The sequence below is a fragment of the Oncorhynchus masou genome, chromosome 32 (genome assembly GCF_036934945.1).
Source record: "Oncorhynchus masou masou isolate Uvic2021 chromosome 32, UVic_Omas_1.1, whole genome shotgun sequence".
Taxonomy (NCBI): Eukaryota; Metazoa; Chordata; class Actinopteri; order Salmoniformes; family Salmonidae; genus Oncorhynchus; species Oncorhynchus masou.
Genome location: NC_088243.1, coordinates 57,801,868 through 57,827,534, shown reverse-complemented (window position 1 = coordinate 57,827,534; position 25,667 = coordinate 57,801,868). Strand labels below are relative to the sequence as shown.

Here is a 25,667-nt window from a genome sequence, read left to right as displayed (position 1 = left end):
AATGGGCCCTTTGGTTGATCGGTGGGCAATGGCAGGTGTGGTAATAATGATGATGGTTTGTTAGTATAGCAGGTTAAGATAATTAACGTAGCTGGTTAGGAGATCTAATGTAGGAGGTTAGGTGAATTAGCTTTGCGGTTAGAGCTTTAGGCCAGTAACCAAAAGGTTGTTAGTTCAAATCCCCAAGGTGAAATATCTGTCTGTTAGACTCCCTGAGCTGACAAGGTGAATCTGTTGATGTGCCCTTGAGCAGGGCCCTTAACCCTAATTGCTACTGGGTTACTGTTGATAATGGCTGACTGGCCATTGGGATATGCAAAAAATACATTTCCAATTCACACATGCATATAATACATGCGAAATAGGACAAGTATAAGCACCCACCAAATTATTATTAACATAGCAGGTTAGGAGAGTGAGGTTAAGGTCACAGGAAAAACATCCCCACAGCATCATGCTGCCATCACCATGCTTCACTGTAGGGATGGTGCTAGGTTTTCTCTAGACTTAACGCTTGGCATTCAGGCCAAAGAGTTCGATCTTGGTTTCATTAGACCAGAGAACCTTGTTTCTCGTGGTCAGTGTCCTTTTTAGGTTCCTTTTTGGCATACTCCCAAGTGGGCTGTCATGTTCCTTTCACTGAGGAGTGGCTTCCGTCTGGCCAATCTACCATAAAGGCCTGATTGGTGGAGTGCTGCAGAGATGGTTGTCTTTCTGGAAGGTTCTTCCATCTCCACAGAGCTCTGCAGTTCTGTCAGTGACCATTTGATTCTTGGTTACCTCCCTTGATTGCGCAGTTTGGATGGGTGGCCAGCTCTAGGAAGAGTCTTGGTGGTTCCAAACTTCTTCCATTTAAGAATGATGGAAGTTGCTGTTTTGGTACCCTTCCCCAGATCTGTGCCTCGACACAATCCTGTCTCGTAGCTATAAAGGCAATTCCTTCAACCTCATGGCTTGGATTTTGCTCTGACATGCACTGTCAGCTATGGGACCTTATATAGACAGGTGTGTGCCTTTCCAAATCATGTCCAAACAATTGAATTTTCCACAGGTGGACTCCGAGTTGTAGAAACATCTCAAGGATGATCAATGGAAACAGGATGCACCTGAGCTCAATTTTGAGTCTCGTAGCAAAGGGTCTGAATACTTATGTAAATAAGGTATTTCAGTTTTTTATTTTTTTTATTTTATACATTTGCAAAAATGTCAATGATTTTTGCTTTGTCATTATGGTGTATTGGGACTAGATTGATGAAAAAGAAATGTTTTAATCAATTTTAGAACAGGGCTGTAAACATAACAAAATGTGGAAAAAGGGAAGGAGTCTGAATACTTTCTGAGTGCACTTTATATTTTGTATTTCTCAACTTTCAATATTCAGCTCAATAGACACTATTTTACAACCAAGATATTTGATATGGCTTTTGAGATCATATGGAGCAGCGTGTGCTCGGAATTTGCACACCGGCCATTGCGAGGTCATAGGCCTAAGGTCTCATGGGTAATAACTTACAACTGCACATTTTATCAGGACACTAAATTTACTGTTGGATGAATACATGGCTACTAGCAGTGTGTATTATATCTAGAGTTAGGGATTTAGTTAGTGTTTTGATTTTCTACTTCCTCAGGATTTGAACCCCAAATGATTTAGCCTATGAACAAAACAACAAATCGGGAAGTTCTGGTGTCCTATTTTGACAGTAAAATATAGCAACTATATTCTAAATGTCAACCCAAAATTCATGACAAATTACTGAATTATGTTGTGCATCAAAATATCTTGAATCATGCATTCCTGCTTGGATGTGTTAGATGAAACAACTTAGTTATTGAATATCTCAGTAGCCTATTTATTATACTTCTTAATAAAGCATGGATGACTGGGACAATGCCACCACCTGTAAAAGTTATTGACACCAGTGGAAAATGTTAATCTGGAGCCCTGTAATCGTAATTAACACTTAGGGTAGGTGTTGATTCAGGGGAGCACAAATGACAGGCACCAATTTGCAATATAGCCTAAGTCATTAGCTTGGCTTGTATAACTTATATGGCTTAAGCAGACAGACAGACGGAGAACAAGAAGAAGCACAGAGTGACAGCAGAGAAGATGCTGAGACAGACCGCACAACATGGAGGCAACACGTATGTCTAGAGCAGAGACAGTTATAGTGGTGAGTTGTATCTCTAGACAGAGACACAGTTATAGTGGTGAGTTGTATCTACAGACAGAGACACAGTTATAGTGGTGAGTTGTATCTCCAGACACAGCTATAGTGGTTAGTTGTATTTCTAAACATAGACCGTTTATAGTGGTGAGTTGTAATCGGACAGAGACACAGTTATAGTGCTGAGTTGTAGCTCTAGACAGAGACACAGTTATAGTGGTTAGTTGTAGCTCTAGACAGACACACAGTTGTAGCTCTAGACAGAGACACAGTTATAATGGTTAGTTGTAGCTCTAAACAGAGACAGTTATAGTGGTATCTCCAGACAGAGACACAGTTATAGTGGTGAGTTGTATCTCCAGACAGAGACACAGTTATAGTGGTATCTCCAGACAGAGACATAGTTATAGTGGTTACTCCAGACAGAGACACAATTATAGTGGTATCTCCAGACAGAGACACAGTTATTGTGGTGAGTTGTCGCTCTAGACAGAGACTTAGTTATAGTGGTGAGTTGTATCTCCTGACCGAGACGCAGTTATAGTGGTGCGTTGTATCTCCAGTGGTGCTTTTACATATTGTATTTGTTTTAAACATGATCTGGTTAAAAAAAGAGGAGGATCGGATCTCGCCAGACACTGGAACAGAAGTGGTTGAGAAACACTGCCAATGTTATGTGTCAGCACTACTGCCTGTCTAAGTAGGGTGTGTAGGGTCAGGGTGTGTGTATGGAGGCATGCACAGTGACGTGGGTTGGTGTGGATATAATGCTAGGGTCCAATGCATGGCCCAGTCTGCAGCTACAACTTTGTGTTTTTTTTAATAAGGCTGATTGAGGAATTTGGGCTAAGATAGAGAAGAATAGAGAATAATATATATACTGTAGGGTAGAAAACATGTTTTTAAACGTCCACTTGCCATCTCTCCAGTCTGTCCATAGGCCTCTGACCTATGTAAATCAAATTTGGGAACGTTGACAAATAGTGACATGAAACCAGCGAACGGGAAGGGCGAGTCCTTTCTTTCGCTCCTTCCCCTAAGAACTTCACCAAAGACAGTACTCGTGATTATTGTTCTCCTACCGGCAGGATATTATGCTGGCAGGACGATTGCAAAATGTATGTATAAAAAAAAATCCCCCGGCAAAGACATGCTAAACTTTGACTAGCAATAAAACATTTGAAAAAATCACAGCATTGCAACAACCTCTGAAGAAATCCGTGTATAATTTGACGTATTTTAATTTTTATTATTTCTACCAGAATTTATTTTGAAAGTTGATAAAAATATTGGTATATTCAAAGCTTTTGTGTAGGCTATATTTAAAGAAATACACTTTTAATAAAATACAAATATGTTAATGGATTTACTCATTAGTATCTGCAAAACTTAAATGTGTCTCTTGTGCTGGGCACCAGGTTTAATACAGAGTACTGGTGACTCCTTATACCTAGGTGTCTAGTTAGACTGTAAACTCTCCTTCCAGACTCACATTAAGATTCTCCCATCCAAAATTAAATCTAGAATCGGCTTCCTATTTCGCAACAAAGGATCCTTCACTCATGCTGCCAAACATATCCTCGTAAAACTGACTATCCTACCGATCCTTGACTTTGATGTCATTTACAAAATAGCCTCCAACACTCTACTCAGCAAATTGGATGTAGTCTATCACAGTGCCACCCGTTTTGTCACCAACGCCCCATATACTACCCACCACTGCAACCTGTATGCTCTCGTTGGCTGGCCCTCTCTTCATATTTGTTGCCAAACCCACTGGCTCCAGGTCATCTATACGTCTTTGCTAGGTAAAGCCCTGCCTTATCTCAGCCCACTGGTCACCATAGCAGCACCTGCCTGTAGCATGCTCCAGCAGGTATATTTCACTGGTCATCCCCAATGCCAACTCCCCATTTGGCCTCCTTTCCTTCCAGTTCTCTGCTGCCATTGACTGGAACAAATTGCAAAAATCACTGAAGCTGGAGTCTTATATCTCCCTCACTAACAAAGCATCAGCTGTCAGGGCAGATTACCGATCATTGCACCTGTACACAGCCCATCTGTAAATAGCCCACCCAACTACCTCATCTCTATATTGTTGTTATTATTTTTTGCTCCTTTGCACCCCAGTATCTCTACAGTTGAGGCCAAAAGTAAGAACATATTAATTTTCAAAGTCTGCTGCCTCAGTTTGTATGATGGCAATTTCCATATACTCCAGAATGTTATGAAGAGTGATCAAATGAATTGCAATTAATTGCGAAGTCCCTCTTTACCATGCATATAAACTGAATCCCCACAAAACATTTCCACTGCATTTCAGCCCTGACACAAAAGGACCAGCTGACATCATTTCAGTGTTTCTCTCGTTAACACAGGTGTGAGTGTTGAGGACAAGGCTGGAGATCTCTGTCATGCTTATTGAGTTCAAATAACAGACTAGAAGCTTCAAAAGGAGGGTGGTGCTTGGAATCATCGTTCTTCCTCTGTCAACCATGGTTACCTGGAAGGAAACACGTGCCGTCATCATTGCTTTGCACAAAAAGGGCTTCACAGGCAAGGATATTACTGCCAGGAAGACTGCACCTAAATCAGCCATTTATCGGATCATCAAGAACTTCAAGGACAGCGGTTCAATTGTTGTGAAGGCTTCAGTGCGCCCAAAAAAGTCCAGCAAGCGCCAGGACCGTCTCCTAAAGTTGATTCAGCTGCGGGATTGGGCACCACCAGTACAGAGCTTGCTCAGGAATGGCAGCAGGCAGGTGTGAGTGCATCTGCACGCACAGTGAGGGGAAGACTTTTGGAGGATGGCATGGTGTCAAGAAGGGCAGCAAAGAAGACACTTCTCTCCAGGAAAAACATCAGGGACAGACTGATATTCTGCAAAAGGTACAGGGATTGGACTGCTGAGGACTGGGGTAAAGTCATTTTCTCTGATGAATTCCGTTTCGGATTGTTTGGGGCATCCGGAAAAAAGCTTGTCCGGAGAAGACAAGGTGAGCGCTACCATCAGTCCTGTGTCATGCCAACAGTAAAGCATCCTGAAACCATTCATGTGTGGGGTTGCTTCTCAGCCAAGGGAGTTGGCTCACTCACAATTTTGCCTAAGAACACAGCCATGAATAAAGAATGGTACCAACACATCCTCCAAGAGCAACTTCTCCCAACCATCCAGGAACAGTTTGGTGACGAACAATGCCTTTTCCAGTATGATGGAGCACCTTGCCATACGGCAAAAGTGATAACTAAGTGGCCCGGGGAACAAAACATTGATATTTTGGGTCTATGGCCAGGAAACTCCCCAGACCTTAATCCCATTGAGAACTTGTCGTCAATCCTCAAGAGGCAGGTGGACAAACAAAAACCAACAAATTCTGACAAACTCCAAGCATTGATTATGCAAGAATGGGCTGCCATCAGTCAGGATGTGGCCCAGAAGTTAATTGACAGCATGCCAGGGCGGATTGCAGAGGTCTTGAAAAGAAGGGTCAATACTGCAAATTTTGACTCTTTGCATCAACTTCATGTACTTGTCAATAAAAGCCTTGTGAAATGCTTGTAATTATACTTCAGTATTCCATAGTAGCATCTGACAAAAATATCTAAAGACACTGAAGCAGCAAACTTTGTGGAAGTTAATATTTGTGTCATTCTCAACTTTTGGCCATGATTGTACTTGCTCATTCATCTTCTGCACACCTATCACTCCAGTGTATACTTGCTAAATTGTAATTATTTCACCACTATGACCTATTTATTGCCCTACCTCCCTAATCTTACTACATTTGCACACACTGTATATTGATTTTTCCCTATGTGTTATTGACTGTACATTTGTTTATCCCATGTGTAACTCTGTGTTGTTGGTGTCGCACTGCTTTGCTTTATCTTGACCAGGTCGCAGTTGGAAATGAGAACTTGTTCTCCACTGGCCTACCTGGTTAAATAAATGTGAAATTAAAAATCCTTACTCCACCCACTCTTGCAACCCAATGCACAGTTCTACTAATTGTTTTGTAGAGAGAACCTTTCTACTTGTTTCAGCTAGGGGGAAATTCTCAGTAGGGTCTCTACTAACCAAACTGTAGATTTGGAGGGGGATTGTGTCATATATACCCAGCAGCACTTTGTTCTCAACCCCCTTTATAGCGCCCAATGCAGTATTCTGTAATAGACTGTACATGGGATACATTTTGGCTTGTAGAGAGAACCTTTCTACTTGTCTCAGCTAAAGGGGGGTTGGAAATACTCAGTAGGGTCTCTACTAACCAAATAAGGTTTTCTTTGTATGGGGGCTTTCTCTCTACAAGCCAATATGTATCCCGTGTACAGTCTATTACAGTCAATCGGGGTTATTGATGGTGCCGAGAATAAAGTGCTCCTGGGTATGACACAGTCCCACTCCAAAACTAACCCTATTTGGTAGTAGAGATCCTGCTGAGTATTTTCCACCCCACTTTAGCTGAGACAGGTAGAATTTTTTTATTTCTACAGCCCAATTTTCTCAACATACCAGCTTCAGCAATGTATTTTGTCATTACTTGTACATCATTTGTATCTGTTTTCATAAATTACCCAGTGTATTTTCTTATTGTCACAATAGAAGTGGTCATAGAATTTTAATCAATCTTTTGAATTAATTATCCACATTGCAATGTTTTGAAATGCAGGGTTTTTTTTTAAGGCAACGAAAGTGACGTCAACATTTTTGCTGCTGGCAGAATACTGGTGTGCCGGTGACAGTACAGTAAGAATGTTAAGAAACTGACTACCGTCAAAAGAGATTTGTTTGCCACTGTTAGGTGTTCTTTTCTGTCATCTGGAGCTAACTCTCACAAGCAGCCGTCACATTCGATCGAGCGGGACAGATTGAAGAAAACAGGTCAAGTTTGTACATTTGCAACGTGCTTTGTTCTCAAAGGATAGATTCGTATATGGTGGTCGGTCAACAAGTTGTCTGATTTCAGTTACAGGTATGTGGATAACTTTAACCTTCTGTTGTAGGCTATTTGAGATGCTGACATTGGAAAAATATATATGTTGTCTAATAATAACTGATGTAATAATAATAACTGATTTATAGCCTAATAAGGCACTATATGGAAACATAGTCGCCAAACAGGATCCGTTTTTGGGGGTTTTGACTGACAAGAGGGGAACATTTGCCAACATTTGCATACAATGTTGCCAACAATGTCTCATGATGACAGCAACTCTCCCCGCAAAATTGTTACATTAATTTCGTTTGGAATGATTGATGCTGGACGAATTCGCGGCATTTGTGGGTGGTGCACCTTTTTCTGGTAAAGCGAAACCGAACCTATCACTCATTGTGTAGTCTATTCGTTCAGTCTCTCTCCAGTCTCTCCGAGAAGTCCTTGAAATACCTCACTATGGACCTATTTTCGTTACCCACATGAAGGGTGGTCGTGTATTGAGACCTACGGCGAGATGTATTGACTTGCTGTCAGCATGTCATTAGTTGGGAAGCGCAGCTTGAGTGGAAATTCCACTGTTTTGCAATTCATGTGACTTTTTTCAGTTAGGCAGAGGGGGCCTGAATACATCCTTCCCTTTTCTGCAACTGTCCTCTGTCAGCTGTTTTTGAAGCCAGGGGTGTAGGCCTATTGCTCTGGTGGTGTCGTGCACCTTAATACAATTACCACAATCTATCTCTTCTCCTTATCTCTCCTTACTCTTTTCTATTTACTCCTCCTATCCAATCTGCTTTCCAACTGTGTCTCTTTCTCGACCTTACCCACCTTCCCTCTCTCTCTTGCTCTCTTCTCTCCCCCTGCCGCTCTCCCTCTAGGCCTATCTCTAGGTGGTGATGGGTTCTATGTTCCGCAGTGAGGAGGTGTGCCTGGTGCAGCTCTTCCTCCAGTCTGGTTCAGCCTATAACTGTGTCAGTGAACTGGGAGAACTGGGCTTGGTCGAGTTCAGAGACGTGAGTTCTGATCTCGTTTGTCTCATATCTTCGCGTGACTAAAGATTCACTGGCTTAGAACTAATAGCTGCAACTAATATCTCAACCGTCTTGCTATGAATAACTAAGTTTGACATTAACGACGTGTCAACTAAATCAAGCCTTGTGTGAATAACTTGTGAGTAACTAACTGTCTCTTTTGCTAATTCCCTCCGTGGTGAATCAGTTGAACCCCAATGTCAACTCCTTCCAGAGGAAGTTTGTGGGGGAGGTGAGACGATGTCAGGAACTGGAGAAAACCTTCAGTGAGTATCTAGATCTCTCACACTGTCTCCTAAACCGCTCATTAAAACCCCTATACTAATATAGGAAAATTATGTTTGACAGTTTTCTCCTATGCATTTCTCTTTCTCTCTCTCTGGTCTTTATATCCTTCCATATCTTTCTCCCTGTTTCTCCCTCCATCTCTCTGTCTTTTCATCCTTCTCTCCACTCAGCGTTCCTGGAGCAGGAGATCAATAGGTCCCTTTTGCTCCCCCCCCATGGCCCGACCCCCTGCCCGAACCCCTCGGCCCCCCAGCCCAGAGAGTTGCTCACCATTGAGGAGGAGAGTGAGAGGCTGGCCAGGGAGCTCAAAGAGGTGTCCAGGAACAGAGACGGTCTCAGAGCCCAGCTGATCCAGCTCAGCCAGTACAAAGGAGTTCTCACCCAGACCCACTCCTCACCGCCTCACAGGTCAAAACTACACCTCCCATCACCACCCTCTCTCAATTCAATTTCAATTTAAGGGCTTTATTGGCATGGGAAACATATGTTTACATTGGCAAAGCAAGTGAAGCGGATAAATAAACAAAAGTGGAATTAACAATGCAAATTAACAGTAAACATTACACTCACAGAAGTTCCAAAATAATAAAGACATTTCAAATGTCATATTATATCCAAATACAGTATTGTAACGATGTGCAAACAGTTAAAAGTACAAAAGGGAAAATAAATAAACATATACAGTGGGGCAAAAAAGTATTTAGTCAGCCACCAATTGTGCATGTTCTCCCACTTAAAAAGATGAGAGAGGCCTGTAATTTTCATCATAGGTACACTTCAACTATGACAGACAAAATGAGAAAAGAAAAATCCAGAAAATCACATTGTAGGATGTTTAATGAATTTATTTGCAAATTATGGTGGAAAATAAGTATTTGGTCAATAACAAAAGTTTATCTCAATACTTTGTTATATACCCTTTGTTGGCAATGACAGAGGTCAAACATTTTCTGTAAGTCTTCACAAGGTTTTCATACACTGTTGCTGGTATTTTGGCCCATTCCTCCATGCAGATCTCCTCTAGAGCAGTGATGTTTTGCGGCTGTTGCTGGGCAACACGGACTTTCAACGCCCTCCAAAGATTTTCTATGAGGTTGAGATCTGGAGACTGGCTAGGCCACTCCAGGACCTTGAAATGCTTCTTACGAAGCCACTCCTTCATTGCCCGGGCGGTGTGTTTGGGATCATTGTCATGCTGAAAGACCCAGCCACGTTTCATATTCAATGCCCTTGCTGATGGTAGGCTTTGTTACTTTGGTCCCAGCTCTCTGCAGGTCATTCACTAGGTCCCCCGTGTGGTTCTGGGATTTTTGCTCACCGTTCACCGTTGTGATCATTTTGACCCCACGGGGTGAGATCTTGCATGGAGCCCCAGATCGAGGGAGATTATCAGTGGTCTTGTATGTCTTCCATTTCCTAATAATTGCTCCCACAGTTGATTTCTTCAAACCAAGCTGCTTACCTATTGCAGATTCAGTCTTCCCAGCCTGGTGCAGGTCTACAACTTTGTTTCTGGTGTCCTTTGACAGCTATTTGGTCTTGGCCATAGTGGAGTTTGGAGTGTGACTGTTTGAGGTTGTGGACAGGTGTCTTTTATACTGATAACAAGTTCAAACAGGTGCTATTAATACAGGTAATGAGTGGAGGACAGAGGAGCCTCTTAAAGAAAAAGTTACAGGTCTGTGAGAGCCAGAAATCTTGCTTGTTTGTCAGTGACCAAATACTTATTTTCCACCATAATTTGCAAATAAATTCATTAAAAATCCTACAATGTGATTTTCTGGATTTTTTTTTTCTCATTTTGTCTGTCATGAAGTGTACCTATGATGAAAATTACAGGCCTCTCTCATCTTTTTAAGTGGGAGAACTTGCACAATTGGTGGCTGACTAAATACTTTTTTGCCCCACTGTATATGGATTGTATTTACAATGGCGTTTGTTCTTCACTGTTTGCCCTTTTCTTGTGGCAACAGGTCACAAAATGTGCTGCTGTGATGGCTCACTGGTATTTCACCCAGTAGATATGGGAGTTTATCAAAATTCGGTTTGTTTTTGAATTCTTTGTGGATCTGTGTAATCTGAGGGAAATATGTGTCTCTGATATCATACATATAATAATGTCATACATTTGGCAGGAGATTAGGAAGTGCAGCTCAGTTTCCACCTCATTTTGTGGGCAGTGTGCACATAGCTTGTCTTCTCTTGAGAGCCAGGTCTGCCCACGGCGGCCTTTCTCAATAGCAAGGCTATGCTCACTGAATCTGTACATAGTCAACGTTTTCCTTAAGGTTGGGTCAGTCATATTGGTCAATTATTCTGCCACTGTGTACTCTCTGTTTAGAGCCAAATAGCATTCTAGTTTGCTCAGTTTTTTTGTTAATCCTTTCCAATGTGTCAAGTAAATATGTTTTTGTTTTCTCATGATTTGGTTGGCTCTAATTGTGTTGCTGTCCTGGGGCTCTGTAGGGTCTGTTTGTGTTGGTGAACAGAGCCTCAGGACCAGCTTGCTTAGGGGACTCCTCTTCTACAGGTTCATCGCTCTGAAGGTGATGGCTTTGTCATGGAAGGTTTGGTAATCGCTTCCTTTTAGGTGGTTGTAGAATTTAACGTCTCTTTTCTGGATTTTGATAATTAGCGGGTATCAGCCTAATTCTGCTCTGCATGCTTTATTTGGTGTTTTACTTTATACACAGAAGATATTTTTGCGGAATTCTGCATGCAGTCTCAATTTGGTGTTTGGCCAATTTTGTGAATTATTGGTTGGTGAGCGGACCCCAGACCTCACAACCACAAAGGTCAATGAGTTCTATAACTGATTCAAGTAATTTTAGCCAGATCCTAATTATGTCGAATTTTATGTTCCTTTTGATGGCATAGAAGGCCCTTCTTGCCTTGCCTCAGCTTGTTCACAGCTTTTTGGAGGTTACCTGTGGCGCTGATGTTTAGGCCGAGGTATGTATCGTTTTTTTTGTGTGCTCTAGTGCAACGGTGTCAAGATGGAATTTGTATTTGTGGTCCGTGCAACTAGACCATTTTTAAAACACCATTATTTTTGTTATGCTGAGATTTACTGGCAGGGCCCTGGTCTGACAGAATCTGTGCAGGAGATCTAGGTGCTGCTGTAGGCCCTCCTTGGTTGGGGACAGAAGCACCAGATCATCAGCAAACAGTAGACATTTGACTTCAGATTATAGTAGGGTGAGGCCGGGTGCTGCAAACTGCTCTAGTGCCCTCGCCAATTAGTTGATATATATGTTGAAGAGGGTGGGGCTTAAGCTGCATCCCTGTCTCACCCCACGGCCCTTTGGAAAGAAATGTGTGTTTTTTGGCAATTCTAACCGCGTACTTGTTTGTGTACATGGATTTTATAATGTACAGTCGTGGCCAAAAGTTTTGAGAATGACACAAATATTCATTTTCACAAAGTCTGCTGCCTCAGTGTCTTTAGATATTTTTGTCAAATGTTACTATAGAATACTGAAGTATAATTACAAGCATTTCATAAGTGTCAAAGGCTTTTATTGACAATTACATGAAGTTGATGCAAAAAGTCAATATTTGCAGTGTCGACCCTTATTTTTCAAGACCTCTGCAATCCATCCTGGTATGCTGTCAATTAACTTCTGGGCCACATCCTGACGGATGGCAGCCCATTCTTGCATAATCAATGCTTGTGTTTTGTCAGAATTTGTGGATTTTTGATTTTCCACCCACCTCTTGAGGATTGACCACAAGTTCTCAATGGGATTAAGGTCTGGGTTTCCTGGCCATAGACCCATAATATATATAATATAATATATCATATCAATGATTTGTTCCCCGAGCCACTTAGTTATCACTTTTGCCTTATGGCAAGGTGCTCCATCATGCTGGAAAAGGCATTTTTCGTCACCAAACTGTTCCTGGATGGTTGGGAGAAGTTGCTCTCGGAGGATGTGTTGGTACCATTCTTTATTCATGGCTGTGTTCTCAGGCACAATTGTGAGTGAGCCAACTCCCTTGGCTGAGAAGCAACCCCACACATGAATGGTCTCAGAATGCTTTACTGTTGGCATGACACAGGACTGATGGTAGCGCTCACCTTGTCTTCTCCAGACAAGCTTTTTTTCCTGGATGCCCCAAACAATCGGAAAGGGGATTCAGAGAAAATGACTTTACCCCAGTCCTCAGCAGTCCAATCCCTGTACCTTTTGCAGAATATCAGTCTGTCCCTGATGTTTTTCCTGGAGAGAAGTGACTTCTTTGTTGCACTTCTTGACACCAAGCCATCCTCCAAAAGTCTTCGCTTCACTGTGCGTGCAGATGCACTCACACCTGCCTGCTGCCATTCCTGAGCAAGCTCTGTACTGGTGGTGCCCAATCTCGCAGCTGAATCAACTTTAGGAGACTGTCCTGGCGCTTGCTGGACTTTTTGGGCGCACTGAAGCCCTCACAACAATTGAACCGCTCTCCTTGAAGTTCTTGATGATCCGATAAATGGCTGATTTAGGTGCAGTCTTCCTGGCAGCAATATCCTTGCCTGTGAAGCCCTTTTTGTGCAAAGCAATGATGATGGCACATGTTTCCTTGCAGGTAACCATGTTTGACAGAGGAAGAACAATGATTCCAAGCACCACCCTCCTTTTGAAGCTTCCAGTCTGCTATTCAAACTCAATCAGCATGACAGAGTGGTCTCCAGCCTTGTCCTTGTCAACACTCACACCTGTGTTAACGAGAGAATCACTGAAATGATGTCAGCTGGTCCTTTTGTGTCAGGGCTGAAATGCTTTGGAAATGTTTTTGGGGGATACAGTTCATTTGCATGGCAAAGAGGGACTTTACAATTAATTGCAGTTCATCTGATCACTCTTCATAACATTCTGGAGGATATGCAAATTGCCATCATACAAACTGAGACAGCAGACTTTGAAAATTAATATTTGTGTCATTCTCAAAACTTTTGGTCACGACTGTAGTATGTTTCTCCCCCAACACCACTATCCATTAATTTGCATAGTAGACCCTCATGCCAAATTGAGTCAAAGGCTTTTTTTAAATTAATAAAGCATGAGAAGACTTTGGCTTTGTTTTGTTTAGTTTGTTTGTCAATTAGTGTGCACGGTGAATACGTTGCCTATCGTACAGGAATTTGGTAGAAAGCCAATTTGACATTTGCTCAGTACATTGTTTTCACTGAGGAAATGTATGTGTCTGCTGTTAATGATAATGCAGAGGATTTTCCCAAGGTTGCTGTTGACACATATCCCACGGTATTGGAGTGAAATTTGTCTCCACTTTTGTGGATTGGGGCGATCAGTCCTTGGTTCCAAATATTGGGGGAATTTTATTTATTTACCTTGATTTAAATAGGCAAGTCAGTTAAGAACAAATTCTTATTTTCAATGATGGCCTAGGAACAGTGAGTTAACTGCCTTGTTCAGAGGCGGAACGACCGATCCTTTCGGTTACTAGTCCAATGCTCTAACCACTAGGCTACCTGCCATCCCAGGAAGATGCAAGAGCTTAGGATGATGTTAAAGAGTTTAAGTACAGCCAATTGGAATTTGTTGTCTGTATATTTTATTATTTAATTTCTCTCTCTCTCTCGCTCTTCTCGCTCTCACACAACCAGACACACTCCTTCAGAGAACCTAAATGACTGTTTGGATGTGTTAAAGTCTCCCAAACACTTTTTATTGTTTCCTCTTACAGGCTCCACCTCCTCTACGTGAAACACTAGGCATATTGGAGCCTAACCGACAGGATGTCCACCTCCGGTAAACATTATTGGTCAAAGTGATTGCCAGTGTCCTTCCACCTTATTATTATTATTTTTTTACATTGGCTCTGGACAATGATTGATTTTCAAGTTGGTCAACATCCTCTTTTGCCAACTTTCCTATTTCTTTGCTCGTCTCTCATCCTTCTCTCTTCTGCAGTTTTGTGGCCGGTGTGGTCCACCCCTGGAAAGTCCCATCATTTGAGCGGTTGCTATGGCGAGCATGCTGCGGGTACGTCGTCGTGGACTTCAGAGAGATGGAGGAGCAGCTGGAGCATCCTGACACGGTGAGGAGAGAGGGAGAGGAGGAGGAAGGAAATGAAGAGAAAAGTTATACTTACAGTAAAACTCCACCCTATATTTTGGTATTTGTTTCATTTATCTTTCGGTATTTGTTTCATTAGTCCATAATTGAGTCCCAAAATGTTTTGCATACCAGCAATCAAGTTGCATCATATGCTAAATGCATAATACCGGCTGTATTTCTGTATTTTGGAAGTTGTATATCTTGAAACAAATCTAAAACAGAAAACAAAAGTTTTTGGGGTGGAATTTTCATATAATAAGAGTGGCAAACAAGATGGTCAATGCATCAACATTTCTAATATGTGATGGGATTGCAGGGGGAGATGGTGCAGTGGACAGTGTTCCTCATATCCTACTGGGGAGATCAGATCGGACAAAAGGTCAAGAAGATCTGTGATTGGTAAGTAAACCTGTCCACTTCCTGTGGCGTCATTTACCACATTGCGGTGGTCCATGTACATGCTTGTTTAATGACCCTTGTCTTTCTTGCACCTCCTGGATAACTTGCATTTCCAGCTTCCACGCGCAGGTGTTTGAGTATCCTGACAGTCCCACGGAGAGAGAGGAGATTCTCCAGGGACTGCAGGGCAGAATTGAAGACATCAAATCAGTAAGTCAGACACGAGCGCTGTATAAAATGCATTCACCTTCAACTTTGTTGCTCTATCACTAAACTTCACTCGAAATCATTGGGTGCAGTAAACAGAGCCAACGTTTACTGTCTGTAAAGCTCCCCAGAACTCCATCTCTAATCCACACCTTCCCCCTTTCGTCCTTCACCCCTCTGCCCTCCCCGCCTCAGGTCCTTATTCAGACAGAGCAGTTCCTCCAGCAGATGTTGGTGCGTACAGTAGCGGTGTTGCCCCAGTGGAAGGTGCGGCTCCAGAAGTCTAAGGCAGTCCAGGCCGTACTGAACCTCTGCAGCCCCTCCGTCACCGACAAGTGTCTGATCGCTGAAGCCTGGTGTCCCGTCCGCAAGCTGCCCGAGCTGCAGAGCGCCCTGAGGGAAGGAGGGGTGAGCGAGGGGAAGGAAACAGGGACGGGGAGATGGGAGACACAGAAGAAGGGAGAATAGAGGAGGGACAGAGATTGTGTGCGGTTGAGTAATGCAACAAGAGCGAGTTAGTTGTATGTTGTCGTCACTCTGTTTAAATGTAGGAATGGATGTCATTTTACACAGTACCCTAAATGTGTATGACCTTAAGCCCCTTCATCTGCTCTCTGTCTCTCCCCCTATCAGAGGAAGAGTGGTAGCGGGGTGGACTCGTTCTACAACCGCCTCCCCTGCTCCACGCCTCCTCCTACACTGTTTCCCACCAACTCCTTCACTGCAGGCTTCCAGAACATTGTAGACGCCTACGGAGTGGCCAGCTACCGCGAGGTCAACCCAGGTATCAGTCCAATCAATACATCAATTAGTTTAGCAGTCACTTCCAACCTCTAACCAGCCAACAACCCAGGGAAGAACCAGCTCCTCTTGAATACGTCAACGATCAGAACTATTATGCCCCCCCGTTCTCTCGTTCGCCCCTCTCTCTGTTTTCTCCTCTCCTACTTTTTTCTCCCTCCCCCTTTCTCTTTTCCCCCTCTCTCTCATTCCCTCCTCCCCTCTGTCTCTGTAGCGGTGTACACCATCATCACGTTCCCCTTCCTGTTTGCCGTGATGTTTGGGGACGTGGGTCACGGTCTGCTGATGTCCCTGGCCGCCCTCTGGATGGTTCTGGAGGAGAAGGACCCCAAACTCAGGAACAACACTAATGAGGTCACACACACACACACACACACGCACACACACACACACACACACACACACACACACACACACACACACACACACACACACACACACACACACACACACACACACACACAGACACACAGACACCCAGACACACACACACACACACACACACACACAGTCACACCTTTTCATACACACCCTTTAAATTGGGAGACTGACAAATCTGAACAGTCCTAATATACTGCCTCTCTGTGTGTGGTTTAGATCTGGCGGATGATGTTTGGAGGACGTTATCTGATCCTGTTGATGGGACTGTTCTCTGTCTACACTGGGGCCATCTACAATGAGTGTTTTAGCAGAGGACTCAGCCCCTTCAGCTCCGGCTGGCATGTAGGACCCATGTTTGAGAACGGAGAGTGGAAGTAAGGACACACACACATACACGTGTGCCCATGCCCGTCACTCACACATGCATAACAGCGCCACAATCACTTTTCTGATGGTCCTGTATGTTATGTTTACAATATGAGTTTTGTGTCTCTCTCTCGCTCTCTTCTTCTCTTAGTCCAACAACTGTTAAAGAGAACAACTTCCTGTCCCTGGACCCTAACATCACTGGGGTTTTTACAGGACCCTATCCTTTTGGTATCGACCCGGTATGGAAATGCACCTCGCACTGCCTCCATCTGTCTCTCACTCCTCCGTCTCTCGCTCTCCATCTATCTCTTCATCTCTCATCTCTCTGTAATGATTGTTTCCATGACTGTCTGTCTGTCCCTCTCAGGTCTGGGGTCTGTCCAACAACCACCTGACGTTCCTCAACTCCTACAAGATGAAGATGTCTGTCATTATCGGGGTCATCCACATGACCTTCGGAGTCTGTCTGGCCTTCTTCAACTACATGTGAGGGAACGTGTGTGTGTGTGTGCCTGTACGGGTTGGGGTCAATTCCATTTAAATTCAGAAAGTAAACCATATTCCAAAATCCTGGTGTGAATGGAACTGCAAGGGAGTATCACTGTAATCTAATAATTTTCCCACCATCCCTCTTGCTATCCCTACCCCTCTCTAAACCCATCCTTCTGCCTATGCATTCCTTACTCATAAACCTACAATTCCCTCTCTACCCATCTCTCTCTATTAATCCTTCTCCCACTCTACTCATCCCTCTCTCCCCTATCCCTCCAGACACTTTAACCAGTTGAGCAGTGTGTTCCTGGTACTGATCCCAGAGCTGTTCTTCATGCTGTGTCTGTTTGGTTACCTTGTCTTCATGGTCATCTTCAAGTGGCTGGCCTTCGACACGACCCACTCTAACTCCGCCCCCAGCATCCTCATCCACTTCATAGACATGTTCCTATTCGCCGAGAACAAGGACAACCCGCCCCTCTACAGAGGACAGGTGTCTGTCTGAATGTGTCTGTCTGAATGTGTGTGTTTTGTGGGGAAACATGATGCCACTGTACAGGACTGGTATGTTTGTGGAAGGGCACACAACGTGCTCACTCCAATGTACTTATTTGTCTAAAGTATGCTTAATGTTACCTGAGTCCTTGAAAATATAATCTATAGGTAAACAATGGTATGGCAGCATGCTTTCTCCAAAATACAACCTGCACTCTAGTGTGTGTGTGACGTCCTAACTCCCTCTCTCTCTACTGTAGTTGGTGGTTCAGAAGGTCCTGGTGGTACTGGCGCTGTGTTCTGTTCCAGTCCTGCTGCTGGGGAAACCCATCCATCAATACATCACACACAAGAGGAAGCACCGGCACATGGTGAGCAACTGTGTTGTCTTGTCTGGGTGTGTGCTATGCCTATTGATTTGAGTGTAAGTATCTAGGATGACTTTGTTTAGTCTTATGTGTATAACATCTGTATGTGTAATATACGTAAATTCAGCAAAAAAAGAAACGTCCCTTTTTCAGGACCCTGTCTTTCAAAGATGATTAGTAAAAATCCAAATAACTTCACAGATCTTCATTGTAAAGGGTTTAAACACTGTTTCCCATGTGTGTTCAATGAACCATAAACAATTACTGAACATGCACCTGTGGAACGGTCATGAAGACACTATCAGCTTACTGACGGTAGGCAATTAAGGTCACAGTTATGAAAACTTAGGACACGAAAGAGGCCTTTCTACAGACTCTGAAAAACACCAAAAGGAAGATGCCCAGGGTCCCTGCTCATCTGCATGAACATACTTTAGGCATGCTGCAAGGAGGCATGAGGACTGCAGAGGTGGCCAGGGAAATAAATTGCAATGTCCGTACTGTGAGACGCCCAAGACAACGCTACAGGCAGACAGGACGGACAGCTGATCGTCCTCGCAGTGGCAGACCACGTATAAGAACACCTGCACAGGATCGGTACATCTGAACATCTCACCTAAGAGACAGGTACAGGATGGCAACAACAACTGCCCGAGTTACACCAGGAATGCACAATCCCTCCATCAGTGCTCAGACTGTCCGCAATCGGCTGAGAGAGGCTGGACTGAGGGCTTGTAGGCCTGTTGTAAGGCAGGTCCTCACCAGACCGGCAACAACATCACCTATGGGCACAAACCCACCGTCGCTGGACCAGACAGGACTGGCAAAAAGTGCTCTTCACTGACAGGTCGTGGTTTTGTCTCACCAGGTGTGATGGTCGGATTAGCATTTATCATCAAAGGAATGAGCGTTACACCGAGGCCTGTACTCTGGAGCGGGATCGATTTGGAGGTGGAGGGTCCGTCATGGTCTGGGGCAATGTGTCACAGCATCATCGGACTGAGCTTGTTGTCATTGCAGGAAATCTCAACGCTGTGTGTTACAGGGAAGACATCCTCCTCCCTCATGTGGTACCCTTCCTGCAGGTTCATCCTGACATGACCCTCCAGCATGACAATGCCACCAGCCATACTGCTCATTCTGTGCGTGATTTCCTGCAAGACAGGAATGTCAGTGTTCTGCCATGGCCAGCAAAGAGCCCGGATCTCAATCCCATTGAGCACGTCTGGGACCTGTTGGATCGGAGGGTGAGGGCTAGGGCCATTCCCCCCAGAAATGTCCGGGAACATTGGTGGAAGAGTGGGGTAACATCTCACAGAAATAACTGGCAAATCTGGTGCAGTCCATGAGGAGGAGATGCACTGCAGTACTTAATACAGCTGGTGGCCACACAAGATACTGACTGTTACTTTTGATTTTGACCCTCCCTTTGTTCAGGGACACATTATTCCATATCTGTAGTCACAGTTTATGTCTCAGTTGTTGAATCTTGTTAAGTTTGCTGAAAATAAACGCAGATGACAGGGAGTTTCTTTTTTTGCTGAGTTTATTATGTGTGTTTATATACAGTATGTATTATAACCTCTGTGAGTGGGTCTGATGTGATTGTGTCTTCCAGGCAGGAGACAGACGACCCCTGTTGGGTGAGAACAGTTCCATCAATGCTCACCAGGGAGAGGTGGGGAGTCACAGAGAGGAGGAGGTGGTGAGAGGGAGCGAGTCATCATTGCGTTACCCATGCTAGCTCCGTTTCAATATACTCATAGCCCGAGCTAGTGTCACAAGGAATAACGTATTACTCCGTCCAACTTCTCTACCATTTTTCCCTGTCTTAAAAAAAGAAGCTAAATCTCTGTGCATCTCTGTAGGATTTTGACGCTGCTGATGCGTTTATGCACCAGGCCATCCACACCATAGAGTACTGTCTAGGCTGCATCTCCAACACAGCCTCCTACCTACGACTGTGGGCCCTCAGCCTTGCACACGCACGTGAGTCACACGCGCACAAACACACTTTCCCCACTGATTTACAGTGACTTACTGATCGCACACTGACTCATTTCTTGAAGAGTGCTAACTCATTCTAGCGCCTACTCAGTGTGTCCCCTTTCACCCTCCAGAGCTGTCGGAGGTGCTCTGGACGATGGTGCTGCATAACGCCCTGACCTGGCAAGGCAACATGGGATCTGTGATCCTGTTTCTATTCTTCATCGTCTTCGCGGTGCTGACAGTCTCCGTCCTGCTGGTCATGGAGGGCCTGTCTGCCTTCCTGCATGCCCTGCGTCTGCACTGGTGAGAGAAGGGGGACGGGGGGTGAGAATGAGTGAGAGATGGTGGGAAGGAATTAGTCGAAGGGGAGAGGAGTGTGTGAATGGAGAATAAGATAAAATATATTATTCATGAAAAAAAATGTAATGCAATATTGTCTGTTGATTTTTGAAAATGTTGTCTCTCTCCTAGGGTGGAGTTCCAGAATAAATTCTACAGTGGAACAGGTTACAAGCTGAACCCTTTCTCCTTCTCTTCCATAATCCACGCCTCGTCCGATCTGTGATCATTTAAACGATCAATGAATTATGATTGCCAAATGGTTATATTAACTTGCTCTGCACCTATCACACTGCACACATTTCAGAATGATTGCTGTCTTTTTTTGTATGCTTGGTGTTTTGTAAAATGTGTTCAGTGTACAAGAATACATTTAGGCCTTTGCACTATGGTATGGGGTGTTTATGTGCCTATTTCAGCATGCATGCTGTGTCATCAAAATCAGAATTTCTTTCTTGTTCCTTCTTTGCACTGATCATGTGGTGGGTCTGTAAATTCACTCTGGCTGTCTACTCTGATTTCAGGAATTTACGAACACGCAACACCCGTTGAATATGACTGGTGTCTGCAATTTTTTTAAATTCAATTGTTGCCAGAAGTACAGTTAGTCACCAATGCCCTAGATAACACGAAAATAGTCGAACCAGCTCTGCTAGAGTGAATAAAATGGTCAGAGTTAGGTGTTCTCTCATTTGTGTTTGGATGTAGCTAGCAAGCTAGCCACCTTTAGCCAGTTAGCTCGGGTGCTTGACTGCTGTTGTGAGGTCAGAACGAGCAAAACGCTCTGAATTCACGAAAGGACAATCTAACAACGCTCTGAATTTATGAAAGCCCAGAGCGCTCTCTGAGCGGACTCCAGAGTGAATTTACGAACACACCCCATGTGTCCCAACTTCCAGTTATGTACCTTTAGATAATATGTTGTTTAAATAATATATTAACAGTAATACATTCACAACCTCCCTGTTTATCGTTCAAAGCATTATTTGAAAATGGTTGAATAACTCAGGAAATGGGTGCTATTGACTTTCACACATGACCGTGATCACAAAGTTCGGTAAAGATAAGCACACACCAATTGTCTTAACTCATCTGTTGTGGTCTTGAAGAGAGTCCACATAGACATGATTTTGCTATGATGGTGTAGTATTATCTAAAATAAGGACTCACGACAACGAGGTTCTAGCTCCAGCATGTTTACTAACCTAGCCCTCGCATGTCATACCTCGGTACGGGTATCCCCAAGGGACATCCTACTACAGATGGTAACACGAACAACCCTTCATGGTACTCAACACCTCTTTCTTGTGTCATATTTGAACACGGTTAATAATTATGGAAAGGGAAACTTGTAAACTCATGTGTCATTCACATTCTGTTTGATCTGAGCAGAGAACCATCTGAATGAAGATCAATGTTCTGCCAATGTTCTGCCCCATTCTCTGTATGATGGTTCACGTCGTACTGTCTGTCTCTTTGCATTATCACTGTGTTTAACTCTAGGGCTGTAATGAAATTAAAGACAGTTTTTTTCCTGACGGTTCTTGTGTGGGTGTGCGATTTGAATTGTTCCTATTGTAGAAATTAGGCAAGTCAGACATCTTCTTTAATTTATAAAAACAAATATATAGAATTGTGTTTATTTTTTATTAACAAATCAATACAAAAAGTACATTGGAACACAAGTATATATAAAGAATATACAAGGACATTTGGGCTAGGGGGTACAATATCACATTACACAAGGACCTTAAGGGGCATACACACAGAATTATAAATCAGCTTTTTTGTTGGCAGAGTATTTAATTGCCTTAAAATATAGTTTAATTTATTTTTGCAAGGTAATAAAATGTGGTGTTTTGTTTGTAAATTTACATTGGTGAATATGACATTTGGCCAAAAGAATAATGAAATTTAAATACATAAAATTGTTTCAACTTATTTCTATCATAAGTAAAGAATCCAAGGTGTACATCTCTCCATAATAGTGTAAAATGTAAATGTGTTAAATTATAAATCTACTGATGTCTTGCCACAGACTCCTTACATGAATACAATTCCCAAAAAGATGCAACACTGTTTTTTGGTGGTCATTACAAAAGGTACAATTTGAATTTCTGTTTTTGTTTACTTCTTCATACAATGGTTGGTAGGATAATATTTATGAATAATTTAAGAAACGTCCTTAGTTTTGTTAAGTATGTATGTGTGTGGCAGCATCCAAACTTTTTTCCAACTGAAGTTATCAATAAAACCATTCCAAAAAGGCATGACGTAAGATATACACTACCGTTCGAAAGTTTGGGGTCACTTAGCAATGTCCATGTTTTTGAAAGAAAAACACTTTTTTTCGTCCATTAAAATAACATCAAATTGATCAGCAATTCAGTGTAGACATTGTTAATGTTGTAAATGACTATTGTTCCTGGAAATGGCAGATTTTTAATAGGTGTACAAATGCCCATTATCAGCAACCATCACTCCTGTGTTCCAATGGCATGTTGTGTTAGCTAATTCAAGTTTATCATTTTAAAAGGCTAATTGATCATTAGAAAACCCTTTTGAAATTATGTTAGAACAACTGAAAACTGTTCTGATTAAAGAAGCAATAAAACTGGCCTTTCGACTAGTTGAGTTTCTGGAGCATCGGCATTTGTGGGTTCAATTACAGGCTCAAAATGGCCAGAAACAAATCACTTTCATCTGAAACTCGTCAGTCTATTCTTGTTCTGAGAAATGAAGGCTATTCCATGTTGTTACGTTCCCCAGTTTGTGTTGTAGTTTGTGTATTTGCATGTGTTTATTTCAGGAAATGGCTTCCTGAAATCCCTCAAGCAGCTGATTGGTCGACTCCATGGCTAATTGGAGAGCTGACCCCGCCCCCTCGTCAAGACACAGCTGTCTCCAGTTACACATTCATTCTGAAGCTATATAAAAGCCAGTGTTCTGTTCAGGAGATTAATTGCTGGGAGGTCATTGCAGAGAGATTGAATGTGATAGAGAATCATTGCTGAGAGAGATGGCTGTGGATAATTTACTGTGTTAGTTGTTGGTAGCAGTTGGTATGTTCAGTGAGTTTGTTGCTCAGATAGAGCTTATTTGATGTCCTTTGTTTCTTAGTTTGAGAAACGATTTGTTCTCCTGTTTCATTTGTTCCCAGGGGGGAAGGGGAAGGCACCTAGGGAGTGCTTAGGCAAGAGGCCCGCGGGCATACATATACCCGTAGTATATTCACTGTCTAGGCACAATAGGTAAGACCTGGGCGGACCACCCCCTGTATTTTGGTTAGGGCACCAGGTGGTGCTAAATTAGGTAAGTATTGGTTAGGCAGGTAAGATAGGAGAGGGGGGGGCTTTGAGTTTTACTTTCTTTGCTTTGGTTCCGTCCAGCCCCTTTTCCCCATATTACCGTGTAAAGGAATAAAGTCCTTGTAAACGGTACCACATTCTGTCTGTTGTCATCCTTACTCGCACCTACAGTCCATACCTTTTTCACTTCACGGAGAGTTGAGTTGAAGCAGGGTGTTGCGTTCCCTCTTCATAGAGGTGTGCGTAACATATGTGAGAAATTGTCAAGATACTGAAGATCTTGTACAATCCTGTGTACTACTCCCTTCACAGAACAGCGCAAACTGTCTCTAACCAGAATAGAAAGAAGAGTGGGGGGCCCCGGTCCACAACTGAACAAGAGGAGAAGTACATTAGTGTCTAGTTTGACAAAACAGATGCCTCACAAGTCCTTAACTGGCAGATTCATTAAATAGTACCAGCAAAACACCAGTCTCAATGTCAACAGTGAAGAGGCGACTCTGGGATGCTGGCCTTCTAGGCGGAGTTGCAAATAAATAGCCATATCTCAGACTGGCCAATAAAAAGAAAAGATTAAGATGGGCAAAAGAACACAGACACTGGACAGATGAACTCTGCCTAGAAGGCCAACATCCCGGGGTCGCCTCTTCCCTGTTGACGTTGAGACTGGTGTTTTGCGGGTACTATTTAATGAAGCTGCCAGTTGAGGACTCGTGAGGCGTCTGTTTCTCAAGCTAGACACTCCAAGAAGTATTTTTATACAATATACAATTCTGCTTATAAATTAAGGACCATGACAAGAACCTGCCGATGAAAAGCAAAGTTTCACTGGAACTTTGTCAACATTATAATTGCAAATCAACATGAAGTTATGGCCACCAAAAGTAGAGAAGACATGATGAGGAATAAAATTCCATATAGACGTGGGTCTTCTTAGGAACTGTTTTATCCAATTGATCTTAAAATTATTATTTAAAGTAGTAAAATCCAGAAAATTCTGCCCACCATAAATCATGTGTTCATTACAACAGTTTTCCTAATGTAATGGGTAGGGTTTCTCCACAGAAAGTTGAAAAGCATCTGGTCTATCTCCTTGCTTATTTTACCGTCAAGATATAAAGATAGAGCGCCATATGTTAGTCTAGAGATCCCTTAAGCCTTGGTTATTAGGACTCTTCCTTTTAAGGGTAGGTCCCTCTGTAGCCATTGATTTAGCTTCTTCTGGGTTTTTTTAATGTGAGGATTAAAATTTAGTAAGCATCTAGACTTCTGATCCTTAGTAATGTTCATGCCTAAATATGTAAGTTCTTCTTTCACTGGAATGCCATAATATGAGGGTGCCACACAATCTTTGACATGAGTTCACATTTATTAATATTAAGATATAGGCCAGATGCTTCGGAAAAGGACTATATCACATTGATCGATATGGGAATCTGACTAGTGTCTGCCGGAACACTTTCCAGGGCTTGGGCCCCTCTCTTCGGGCAAATTTAACATTTAGAAAAATGTATGTAAAATTGTGTGAGATGAAAATGGACAAACTAAAGGGTGTGCAATGTACAGTGTAAGGCTTGTCAGTGGATATTATGACAGCAGTTTGAGGGTTGTAGGTCACATGACCAGAGAGCTATTGAAATTCAAAAAACATAGCAAATTAATGTAAAATCATGTGAGATGAAAATGGATGAGCAAAAGGTTGAGCTACATATACGGCTACTCAGTGGTTATTCTGAAAGTAGTTTGGGGGTTGTAGGTCACAGAGGAGCTATTGAAACATTATTGTAAAATCTCATGAGATTCAAATGGACAAACAAAAGGGTGTGCAATGTATAAGTTCACTGAGTGTACATTATGAACCTTGTTTGAGGTGTGTGGGTCACATGACCGAGGCGCTATTGATTTTCAAAAAATGTAATTATTTTAAATAGTGTGAGATGTAAACCGACAACAAAAAAAGTGTGTGCAATGTGTGTCTATCCCATCGGGTTAGCTATAACCAGTTTTGAAAGTTTTAGGAGTAATGGTTA

At 42.8% G+C, this 25,667-nt stretch overlaps 1 protein-coding gene across 1 annotated transcript; it reads left to right on the top strand.

The window, feature by feature from the left end:
- Positions 1–6,875: 6,875 nt before the first annotated feature.
- LOC135526297 (V-type proton ATPase 116 kDa subunit a 3-like) lies at positions 6,876–21,867 on the top strand. Its single transcript, XM_064954549.1, is given in 21 exon segments — positions 6,876–7,144; positions 7,984–8,118; positions 8,324–8,402; positions 8,595–8,813; positions 8,816–8,832; positions 14,116–14,180; positions 14,343–14,469; positions 14,806–14,888; positions 15,005–15,098; positions 15,291–15,503; positions 15,729–15,879; positions 16,111–16,250; positions 16,494–16,651; positions 16,795–16,885; positions 17,014–17,132; positions 17,418–17,631; positions 17,894–18,004; positions 19,620–19,706; positions 19,870–19,990; positions 20,122–20,293; positions 20,462–21,867. Coding segments are annotated over 20 exon segments (2,472 nt in total). The 5' UTR covers positions 6,876–7,144; positions 7,984–8,001; the 3' UTR covers positions 20,556–21,867.
- Positions 21,868–25,667: the final 3,800 nt, after the last annotated feature.